General features: G+C 48.5%; 3 protein-coding genes across 3 annotated transcripts; all 3 read right to left on the bottom strand.

Moving 5' to 3' along the window:
* Positions 1-3130: 3130 nt before the first annotated feature.
* Positions 3131-3817, bottom strand: CTRU02_215091 (uncharacterized protein; the record flags this gene model as incomplete). The annotated part of the gene is made up of 2 exons (XM_036731959.2): positions 3131-3757; positions 3806-3817. The coding sequence occupies 2 exons, from the start codon at positions 3815-3817 to the stop codon at positions 3131-3133; spliced, it is 639 nt and encodes a 212-aa protein (XP_036576347.2).
* Positions 3818-5277: 1460 nt separating this feature from the next.
* Positions 5278-6441, bottom strand: CTRU02_215090 (uncharacterized protein; the record flags this gene model as incomplete). The annotated part of the gene is made up of 1 exon (XM_036731960.1): positions 5278-6441. One exon carries the CDS (start codon positions 6439-6441, stop codon positions 5278-5280), a length of 1164 nt encoding a protein of 387 aa, XP_036576348.1.
* A 3711-nt stretch (positions 6442-10152) lies between these two features.
* Positions 10153-11477, bottom strand: CTRU02_215089 (uncharacterized protein; the record flags this gene model as incomplete). The annotated part of the gene is made up of 2 exons (XM_036731961.1): positions 10153-11020; positions 11074-11477. 2 exons carry the CDS (start codon positions 11475-11477, stop codon positions 10153-10155), a joined length of 1272 nt encoding a protein of 423 aa, XP_036576349.1.
* Positions 11478-11947: the final 470 nt, after the last annotated feature.

Below are 11947 nucleotides of genomic sequence, written 5' to 3'. Positions count from 1 at the left end.
CACAAGTGTCTATATGCGTATTTCGGCTTCCATTTCATTTCAAGGATTACTAAATATTTCTTCGCCACGCTCTTGCCAAATTCAAATTCTATTTGACACTCGATCGGACATTTAGAGACATCTCATATTATAATAGCACCGTGCTTCAACCACGGAGAGGTAGTATAGCTTTTATAGTGCTAATATTAATGACTGAGCCGGTAGTGTAAGGTTTGTCTAGTTTTGGTTGCAAAACAAGCTGGGTCAACTTGAAGGGAAGCATATAATAGCCGACATTAGTTATTTGGTGCGACCAGTTATGATGTCCAATTTGCCGAAAGCTTCATTGACCAAGAAGATACCAGACGGAGGCCCAGAGAGAAAGCTGTCTCATAGTCGGCGCATCAAATTTAAGCCATGACATCCGCGGTCACAGTGTTCATCCGTGTAAGAGAGCTTCTTTAAAGACACTGTGGCTGAGACGCGGCTAGGGCTGGAGACAAAGTCGCCCTGACTATCACCTAAATAGGCTAGCGAGTTAAATCACAATGGTGACGAGAAAACAGGGAAACAAAACAAGTATTACGGAGAGAGTCAACAACAAAATCGGATACACAATGGCTTTTTCCATTTCAAAAGCGAACGAAACGAAGTAAGACCTAAAGCAGGGGGGAAAGGTTGTTCTGGCGATGGAGAAGCAAAAGGTGATTCCGATGTGGCTTATGGAATGGTGCTTAGTATGGCGTCGGAATGGTCCATGCTTTTCCGGAGCATTTAGTCCTAAACAACTCCCCACAGGTGATTCAGCCTGAATCTGAAGCGGAGGGAAAACGGATTGATTGGTGCTTGATTCCGCGCTTCAAATCTTACCAGCTTTCGCTAAACCTGGGGTTTATGTTTATTCTGAGCACTTCCCATCCCTCCGCCCAGGTGTTGCCAGATGGTGGAGTCGGATTAGGCCCGGAAAAACGTCCATCGTCGGAACGTGTGGTCAAGCTGACCATTGGGGGGGGAGTAACCTGACCAATTACCCACCTTTGTGTGAATTTTCGGTCTTGATAAACAATTGTCTGATTGGGTAGAATCATCATAGGCGGGTCTGCGGCCTAGCTTGGACCAAAGAAAAGACAGCATTTCGAAGGAAAAATAGGTAATTGGTCAGGTTACCCTCCCCACCCCACTGGTCAGCTTGACCATTCAAACCAAAACAGCGACTGGTCTGTGCACCTGACCAGCAGAGATGGTCAGTTAGACCCACTACCAAATCTACCATCCAATCAGCAGCCCAGCCGCAAAGACTAAGTCCTCTTTTCAAAGTGCGTAATTGGTCAGGTTATCCCCCCCCCCCAATGGTCGCCTTGACCACACCCTCCACATCAACAGATAGATAGTGAGGGTGTGGTCAAGGCGACCATTGGGGGGGGGGGATAACCTGACCAATTACCCACTTATTTTGTGATTTGTGGGGCTACCCTGAGATCAGCTGACCATGGTCAGCTAGTTAGCTATGGTCAGGTTGAAATTCCTTAGCGCGGTTTGAAACCTCACCCTTGACATACTTTTTGTAAGAACATACGACATTTAAACGCTTCCAAATCCGTTCCGAATCGATTTACAATGGCTCTTCAATCGATTGAAAATCTCTTCCCTCGCCTAGAGGGAATAAGTCCTCTATTAGAACCTACTAGTCTTGATGCAGAAGCTGAAGAAGACTTAAATCTTTACTATCAACTACCAGCCCAGGCCCAGTCTGGCTTACCAGTAAATGAGGAGGTAGGGATATATGAGAACGACTTTGGAATTAGTTCTAAATCGATTCAGGAACAACTCGAAACCGCCTCTAGATAGTCTGTGCACCTAACCATTCAAAATGGTCGTGTAGACCCATTAAATATGTGTTTTATCCAATCATTAAATCAGAATGCTGCAAATGTCATCTCTCAAAAGTGGGTAATTGGTCAGCTTATCTACCCCCCCCAATGGTCGCCTTGTCCAGAGAGCTTCTGTGAAATAATTAGCCACAGCTACTACTCAGCAAAGCGGTTATGCTGTGCGGCCTGTAAACAGAACAACCCAGCCAGTCACGCAGTGGCAGTTTCCCTGTCAGGTAGGCAATACGTACTGCAGTAGTGCACAAGTGTGTATTGCTGGCCTACACAAGCACACAAGGTAGTTAACAAACATGTACATTTACGGGTCTTCTTTTCGGCCCCATATAGACCGGGATCTCGGAGCCGCTCCAGCGTCTTCCGGCTCCGCAGCGTGCATCGGTACGTACAATTCCTATGTTTCATGAAGCTCCTTAGTACTAACAAAAACTTGATTTCCTAGTACTACTAGCAAATAAAGATGATATAACCCTAATTTCTTAGTATATTTCAAAACAATAATACATATAGTAGTATTCCATCGACTGCGAGTTGGCTACAGGTATATAGCCTGCGGGGTTGTAGCCATTCAGGGACAGACAGTGTAAACTTCCTTCCAATCCCATACCTATTTCCCACGGAGTTTGGAGAAATTGGGGACTGACTTGTGGCTCATAATGTACCTATAGCCAACTCGCAGTCGATGGGATACTCACATTTGAGATGATCACAAGTTTATCTTTCCAGTGCCATTGAATTCATGTCGGCAAAAATACCCTTATTCAATGTAATAAAGCAAGCAAGCCAGTCTACTCCTCGTCATCATTCATCTCCTCATCATCATCATCCCCCTCTTCCTCTTCCTCTTCTTCCTCTTCTTCTTCTTCTTCTTCTTCTTCTTCAAAATGGGCCTCGAGCCAAGCAGGGGCATTTCTGGCAGCCTCTTCAATCTCCTCCGGCGACAGGTGCAAGGCGCTTCTCTTGAATGAACGAATATAAGCTCTGAGACGAGCTTGGAGAGCGGCCACCTCCTCTTGACGGCTGGCTGGCAAAGGACGAGCACGCCGAGGTCGCCGGGGTTGCCGGGGCGAGGGCCGGAAATGGGGCCGGGAGGGTGATGGGGCAGGCGGAGATGGGGTTCGAGGTAGGATAGAAAGAGGAGAGGAAGGGGTGGTGGGAATGTCGGCTTCCTCGTCGTCATTATCTGGGTCGGCTTCAACGGCACCGACACCGGCGTCGACCGCGGCATCGGCTTCGAGACCGAGAGGGACATCGTCGTTGTTCTACGACGGCGCGCCGTCGTCATCGGCGCCAATTGTAGGGCCATCTCGGAACAAATGTTCCACGCTGCTGGACCTCCCCTGCTCTCCCTCCTGTTCTCCCGCCTGTCGAAACTGTTCCTGCAGCTCCGCAATCCTTGTTCTGAGTGCTGCAAGGGCATTTTCGGTGCCGAGGATCGTGATTTGATCATCCCAGCTGGCATGAGCTTCGCCGAGGAACTTGTTTCTCTCCCATTGGTCCGCCAGTGGTCCCAAAGCCTCCTGGATCTCCGGGCTCGCTTGTAGATACGCCTTGGTAAACTTGACCATGTTGTTAACAATGATCTCGTTGGTCCAGTCGTCCCATCTTCTATGGGCAGGAACCCATTCGCCGCGGGGCCAGTTATCACGAAGGTACTGAAGGTCTCTATCGTGCTTTGACTCGAGCTGAGGATTTATGTCATGTCGCTGCATCTCGCTCACTAGAAACTGGCCATGCTGCACCATCTCACGTGCAAATTTTCGGGCATATCTGGTGGCACCGGCGGAAGCAAGGGCTGGATGCATATGGTTCTCTACGAAACTGGCAGTACGCTCAGCTGATGGTGCCTCGACAAGTCCAACATTGTTCTGGTAGCTCCGCGGGAAGTACTGTATCGCATGTTATTAAAAGTACCTAACTGAGAGAAAGAAGCGTACGGTTCTGTCCATCTTGTTGTTGTTGGTGCTGCTGGTGCTGCTGGTGCTGCTGGTGCTTCTCTCCCGGGAAGGGAGAAAAAGAAAAAAGAAAAAGAAAAAAAAAAAGAACAGAGGGGTTGGTCCTTCTAACAAGACGCAAACACTGTCGAAAGAGAAAATGATGACAAAAAAGAAGACGGCGCTGGGAGAGAATAGTGATGTGGTTGAGCATGGAGAGCAGAAAGGGGGAGGAAAGCCTGACTGGTGGTTGACAGTAGCCTAGTCACAAGGTGCTCAGGTGGGTCCATTATCCATTTAAATATTCAGGTCACAAGTTTTCATATAAGTTTTGTCAATATTTAATTATGCAGAAATCTCGACTTATACTTGTAATAGTTACGCGTGATACAGCTGGACCCAACAGCGTCAGGCTCGACTTCCGTGCAAGGTACATAGCCCATTCAAAAAATAGCTGGCTGTCAGTACTCGCCTTGACCAAAATGCCCGCACGTGTCCATCAAGTCTTTGAACCGAGTTCCTCCGAAAGGCCTTGCCTGCTGGCCAGTCAAACGTTGAACTCCTCCGCAAAAGACCTCATCGTCAATTCCACCAAACCAGCTCCCTTCAAGCCTCCAAAAATCTTCCTTTCAACATACGCTCAAACATTTTGCGAATAATAAAACAGCACCCGTACTGGAACAAGAAGATTTTGAGCGTCGAAAATAGTCACTAATTGAAAACAAAAACCCAAAGAGTAAAATTACATTCTTCCTCGTGGCGGGCGTCTATAAACAGGACAGCCTGACCAAATTGTGTATGGCTTATCTCAATGCGCAGCATCCAGTCCAGGTGCTCAGAAAACGTCTGCATCATTTTCACAGATCAGTGTTTAACAAGAGATATTCGCTACACACCAAGCCTATTTGAATAGCTATTTTATTTGGGCGACTGCTAAACCATGAATTACTGTAACCCAGTCCATCTTGCCTAGGTTGGAAAAACAAAGGTAGAAACGTTTATGAGAGGCAGGCTGAGATGATATTTGCGACGCCGCTATTCTTGAGCTAACATTTCGACAGAATCTGCGACACGCAGGCCTACACGAAAACTATAAATCCGCGGCTCTCGCACATCCATGATACACTGCCCTTGCCCAAGCTCCTTCCAGTCTTTTAGGTTGATTGGAGACACGAATTGCGAGAGTGGTTGCTACAAGGATGAATGCCGCTCGTAGGAGACGGCAATGTTTGCATACTAAACCCTGCTGTGTCAAAAAAGGGGGTGGATAGGCAGCGGAGTGCAGAACCAAGAAGTCCCATGCTCCAGGTCATTACGCACCTCATTTCTTATTGTTCGTCAGCTCATCTGCATTTTGGGGTGTGGTGGAGATTTGTGACTGTGTCGGTCAGCTAAGCTTGTTCCATTTATGTTGGTCAACTAGGTAGTCCATACCGTGGTTGCGGCGTGCAATTGCGTCCGGCGACATGTGTCTCTCAGTCAACAGTGAGAAATAATTTGGCCAGTGTATCATTGTCCATCAAGAAGGCGTGAATAAAAAGCCTCGGAGCTGGCGGGAGATCAAGAAAGACTTCAATCTTGATATCCACTACTGCTCCACCAGGCATTTGCCAATCAGTTGGTAGCCAGATCCTGGCAGCGGTGGGAGACGGTTTGATTGCACCTGTTTCGTTTACCGTCCGCTCAAAGTTTTGAATGTAATTAAACACGAGGCCGTAGGGGCGTCGAATGTGAGAGGCAGGCCAAGGGTCCGATGGGTCTGGAGTGGCACCGATGCGAATAAGAGAAGCGACGAGGGCCTCGGTTGCCCTCTTCTTGTCGTGTCCGGTGAAAGACGCGCAGGCAGCGTAGTGGAGCGAGCGGTATCCTCGGCGGTCTGGCCAGTCACGACCGCGCAGGCCGAGATTGGCCATGGCGTTGAGGAGGGTTGTGCGACCGTTGGCGGCCATGATGTGGAAGGCAGTAACACCTCGAGAAACCGCCAAAGGGAGATCCCAGACGGCTTTGCCACGGGTCAGGAGAAGAAGGATCATATCATCGCTGGCGCCATGGGCGAGGGCTGAGTGGAGTGGTGTCGCCGAAGGTATGTCTTTGGCCCATGACAAGTTATGGCACTCCTTGTGATTGATGATGCGTAGATGAGACGAGGGACAGAGGCATGAGAAAAAGGCCATTGCATCGACTTGAACGCGAGCATTAGATCTTCCGGGGTGTTCGGAGAGTGATATAAGGTAGCGGACGGCTTCGACATGGCCGGTGGTAGCAGCGACATGCAGAGGAGTTGTGATTGGTGGTAGATAAGCATCGTCGCGGCGCTGGAAGACGGTATGTCCGCAGACGGGTGCAAAAAAATGACCCAGATGTGCGCCAGCAGCCACAAGGCGGCGTAGGCAGGTGACATTTCCTAGACGGGCGATTCGTAGAGTATATGCGAGGGGGATTTCTTTGACGGTAGGGCAAGGCGAATGCCAGCCCGTTGGGGTTGTCCGGAGCCAGTGGTCTTGAGCCACAGCTTGGGAGAAGATGAGACCGGAGACAACTTCGTAGGACCGACGATTGACGAGTGCCACGGAGGCGAGGTTTACAACCTCAAGGTAAGAAAGGGTGTGAGTGAGCAGCTCGTTCGGGAGACGATCCATGTTGATGAATCGCAAGAAGGGTCAGGGAGTGATGGAGGTGGGTCTCACGACGGTTGGGATGGAGGAAACAGGATTGGGAGATGAGAATGCCACTATCTGACTGGCTGAGTTGTTTGTGAACGAATTTGGGTAAAAGAGAAAAGGGTCATGAAGAGAGACAAAGCAAGGCAAGACGGGTAGTCAGAAATTGACTTGGTGATTTAAGTTTTTGGTTTCTGATTGCTGTGGGAAGAGGTGACAAGTGGAGGAGGGAACAGGCAGAGAAAAAACACCCTTCGGGGTTGTCACCTGGCCTAGCCACAGGAGCCAAGCCACAAAGGTACAAATAGACCGACCAATGGAATGATTCGTGGCACAATGTAAATGACTGCCCGAGGTACTCTGTCCCTTCCTGCTGTAAAAGATGCGTGGATGGGGGGTGCCTTCTTTCCAGTTCAATGGGGCTTCCCAAGATAGGAGTGGCGGACCTGTGTGTGCTGTTTCCCCAGTAGATCCACCAAGGTAGGTAGGTACGACACAGGCAGACGCAGGCACAACCCAAGGTAACTTTTCCAAATCAATATCTAATCTTATCTTATCTGGTGGACCATCGATGGCGATTGCCTGCCAGATTTGCAAGGAGAATTCCCTCCGTGTGTCCAGCCGGGTCCATTCCTTCCATCATCATTGTGGGCGACCTCACGTGACCAAATATACCCATCACCAATCACACTTCCACGACCCGTGCACCGGGACGTCCCAGCTACCCAGAATCAAGTACTCGACAGAAGGGGTAGCAGCAATTGCCCCTGTGACTGCAATTTCTGATCTTCCATGTCTCCTTCCTTCCATCTCTTGATCAGACCAGCACCTGCTTAGGTCTTCTGGCCTCTTGATGGTGGTAAGTACTTATGCTTGACAGGGAAGGAGGTTTGCTAATGAATAGACTGTGCTGGGATACACTTACACTTACCTATTACTGGATCTCAGTCTTTTCATCGGAATGAGGCCACCAACACTCTGATCCCTGAACTTGGGTGTCTTGTTGATATTGGAGTTGGTTGTACAAGAGATCTATAATTCCAGCTATAATATGGGGACCATGAGGTACGTTTCAAACAAATCATTCTCCGACGTGAGCAACACCATCTGGGCTGACCTAGGCAGATCTCACATCGCCGGAAAACCAGCATTGCCTGACTCCTATCTCGTAAACTTGCTCAAGGCTCCCAAGAAACCAACGCGACCAGTCTGTCCATTTTCAGAGCTTCAAAACGGATGTTCGATCAACCATTCAGCTCTTTTGCCGCTCTAGGCCGACATTGAGAAAACTATGCGATCATCGACACCTGCGATTGTCGTTGCTGGTTCCTACTATTGCTTCATTCGCGGGGCACCTACAGAAGACATCCCCCCCCCTAGTGACAAAGACTTCCTTTGCCATATCAGGAAGCTCACATGGAAGATCCCAGACGTCTTTCTGCTCGGCAACCTTTTCGATATCTCACAACCTAGCCTCCACCAACACCAGTCACCAGATTCAGAAACGTCCACGGAGCTGCGGGCGGTATTGGCAGTTGGACCAGAACAATAAAGTGGTTAGTAAGGACCTCTCTTACCCATTATGCCTTACCCCCAGCCCATTGGATCACCTTGTTCACGTCTTGTAGCATGGTCTAGCACGGGGTCTCGACTGATCCTTTTATGCTACGAGTAGTACAATGAAAATCACACGTGAAATGACCGCTTTGAGTTTGAAATAATTCCATCAATATGTTCGGTGGAATTCATCGACTTGATGTAGCTTCAACTTTCGAGGCTTGTGCCAAAAGTATCCAAGTCCCATAGGCAGTCAGCGAAGGTGTGAGTGGTGAAGTTCAAATGCTAAGACGAGTGCTTTCTCCACCATTTTCTTACGATAGTACTATACTATTTTTCTGTCATCCTCTCAGTCTCTCTTCCAAGCCATTCCGATCTGGGGGAGTCTCGCTAACATTGAACACCGGTTTGAAATCTTTGAGCGTACTTGATGCAGAGTCATAATTTGAGTGAGGATTTGTCCATGCCCATCTATTTGATTTTGCCAGTACACGTCCCAGGCATGTATATCTACGTTTGAGCTACCCAGGAATCCTTTGCTTCTCGGTGGAGAATTGCGAAATCGAGAAGCTGGAGACTACGTTGTTGTTAAAGTAAGATTTCGAGACAGGTTGTGATTCCGCTGATCATTCTGGAGATGTTTCTTCGGGCGAGGCCCAAATCCATCCGTCTGCTGTAATTAACTGGCTTTCAACAAGTAAGCTAGCGGGGAGCTCGTTCTTTAGGGGCGGGGCAGCAGGGGCCAGGGCGAGAGAATAGCACCAAATCAAATTACATGCGCTGTCTTAATGTAGAAGGTGTGGGGGGGGGGGGGGGGGGTAAGCAACTGATAAGCATCCATCCACCCGCTAGTTTATTCCTCCAGTTTAGCCGATGGACTCCGTATCTTAGTACCTTATGTTATCAACATTCAAGGCTTTAATGCTAACAACTTCATTGAACCGTACGATGAGAGTTTTGTGCATTTATTCGCAAGCAAGGAGATATTTAGCTATGTGTATTAATACCCGCACACACTAAATGACTGGTTCTCAAAACCAAAAATGATTGCTTCCTCGGCCAAATCAAAACCCTAAAAATAGGCATGTCTACTTTATTTCCAGGTATTATCTTTAATTATCAACTACTGAGTTTCTAGTGAGCTTCATTCTTGGAGAAATTAGATGATGGCTTCGCAGCATCAAATCAGCTCTTACTGATATTTAATGGGTCATCTGGATGTGTCTCTGCTGCTGATGTGGTTAACGCCTATTACGTGACTGCAGGCCGCAGAGGACACCTCTGCGAATCCGACTCGACTTGCTTTCACAGGCTCTATTATTACCACAGCTTGCCCTTAAAACTTCTCGAATAGTCTGTGGCGTTATGCTCAGTCGGCATTCATGTGACTGTTTAAGGTCGCCCAGGCTGCCCCTATCACCCACGCGCTACCATTCATTTCATAGCACTAAAGGGCTTCGAACCTTCCATACTGAAAAAACTCCTCAACTTATACCATGTTCACTATTCAACTTTCATTCGGCACTGGTGTCCAGTCTTCCCTTACAAGGAAAATCAGACGGGCGATACTGGGCGTACGGAAAGCTCAATGAGTGCCAGACTAGTCCGGGGCGAAGGGATATATGTTTTTGACACCATGGATGGCATAGATGACGCTAGAGACAATTTGGATGTTATCGTACGGCCTCTCATACAAGGCTTCATTCCGGCAATGACGCTGGTAATATTGCTGGAGGCATCCATGTCGATCACCTTTGCGACCAGACGATAGACGTGTGATCCGGCGACGAATGCCCAGAGATCGAAACGTTAGTTTTGGATGGTACCTATGATGCTGAGAGTAGCCGCTATTCTCTCGAGCTACGGCACGAGCAGCATCAATTGGGAACAAAGCTGCTGGTGTTCTCTAAGTAAAGTAAATGAGCGGAGCGAAGGCCGTGTAAGAACTTCGTCGCCGAAGTCTTAGTCACGTAATGACGCGGCCGTACGGGGATCCGGAGCCCTTACCACGACCGTCGAGCTCGTTTAATGTCACAAGCTAGCAGCTGGCTTTTAGTTTTATTTTTAAAGAAAATAGCGTTACGCCAGCAATTTTCAGAGGAGTAGTCTCAATTCTTCTCTTGATAATTCCTTTCATCGGTTGGCATTCCCATTGCCTGTTCCAGAACCACGTTTTCTCGTCACGTTCGGCTCAGGTTGTCGCGATGTTGCCTCTCTCGCTGCCGAATGTCTATCCACATCTTGTCGGTGTACAGGGGGACTACTAACTTCTCGGAAAGCAGCGGGAGCCTCGATAGTTTTCATGACTCCGAAGCGACTGCCGTAACGATGCTTGGCGATTTGTTGCGCTGTGTCATCCGAGGACGATCCGACCCACTGCGCTGATCTGTTTGTGGACTTGCCTTTCTTAATTTCAAACAGGTCCGCTTGGGTTGTTATCAATACCTGATCGCTGTCCACATCTGCCTCCAATTCCCCACCACTGTATATCTTCCTTTGAGCGAGTACTTCGGAAGCCATCTTGACCCCCTCCATCACTTCTCTTAAATTCCTTAGGTCGGTCTCCCATAACGACCTTTGGCGCTGGTTTTGAGGCGTTCCGTCTACATCCGAGGAATCTAAGCGCCCCTTCAGTTGCCCGATTGTTTCCAAGAGACGATCTCGGCTGTGCCCAAGCGTTTTGCAAGTTGACACATGAGTCTCAAGTCGGCTATGACCGTCCTTGATTGCCATTTGTCGCTTGGGGGACTCTTCTTGGTCCGTCAACGACTGAAGGTGGGACTTCGCATTCTGACAAATAAGCAAACATTGCTCGGTCACAGCTCTCTCATCCTGCAAATCTGCCGACGTGTCAGGAGCACTGCTGCTCTCTGTACCATTCGGCATGAGCAGCGCTAGCTTCTCGTCAATTCGATGCAACTGAATTTGGAGTGTGCGAGTAGTTCTCTTGATTTTCTTTTCGTGTTCTTCAAGGAACTGCTGGGGAACATTTAATGTTTGCCTGTCAAATCAGTTTAATTAGAAGGTCAGTGAACGTTGGGTTGGCCGACTAACATGATGATCGCACCCAAGCCAACCGATACCGTCCCTTTGTAGCTTGACAGAATGTCCATGAAGTCAGTGATGTTACCCTTCATGAACTCCATTCTAGACCAGTCCAAAAAGCTTGCTTTTGACTCAGCGTCAAACTCCCTCATGGAATTTTCAAACTTGGTGCATAGCTGATTGCATCGAACAACAGGACTTGCCAAAAGATTCATAATCGGATGTTCCAGGTTGATGGGCTCTTGTAGTTTGTTTAGTACTTCTATTAGGTCCTCGAGCTCAGGCCGCAAGCGACTCAGAGTTGTATCGTCATCGTTGAAGTCATCGACGACCTTGGCGAGTGAATTTGAAGAGTGAATTGCAGCAGTGACTGAAGTGAGCACAGACACAGTCGTGCTGGACGGTTCCGCCATGATGTAAACTTGCAACTGCCTTTGTGTTTGTGTGACTTGAGGGGACAAAAAATCAATCACAGGGCAACATTTGTGTGACGGAGAACAAACAAAAAGACGGAATACCAACTCCAGCCCAACATCCACACGGAGCCCAGCCGCAATTGATGATCTCTGGCGCCTCTATGCCGAATGTGATTGGTCATTACCCCTCTTACCCCTCAACAGAAACCTGCCGGACAATCCATCTGGTCCGGCGAATTGACCCCGCTTCCGTCCATCATCCATCCTTGTTACCAACTTACATTCAAGTCTGCTGATCAAGTCATAGAAAGTCCGCCTCACCACCAAGCTGATGATGTGAATAACCCGCCATTCAAACTTGCCGACTGCATTAGGGAGTTCAGTTTGGGCGGTGTCAGTCGAGGCTCGGCGTGATGCAGTTGGGAAATGAAAAGACTTTTTTGTCTTAATATGAAAAAATGCGTTAG

This window comes from Colletotrichum truncatum (genome assembly GCF_014235925.2).
Source record: "Colletotrichum truncatum strain CMES1059 chromosome Unknown Contig_0013, whole genome shotgun sequence".
Taxonomy (NCBI): domain Eukaryota; kingdom Fungi; phylum Ascomycota; class Sordariomycetes; order Glomerellales; family Glomerellaceae; genus Colletotrichum; species Colletotrichum truncatum.
The sequence above is the reverse complement of the archived record's forward strand: the minus strand, read 5'-3'. Positions and strand labels throughout refer to the sequence as shown.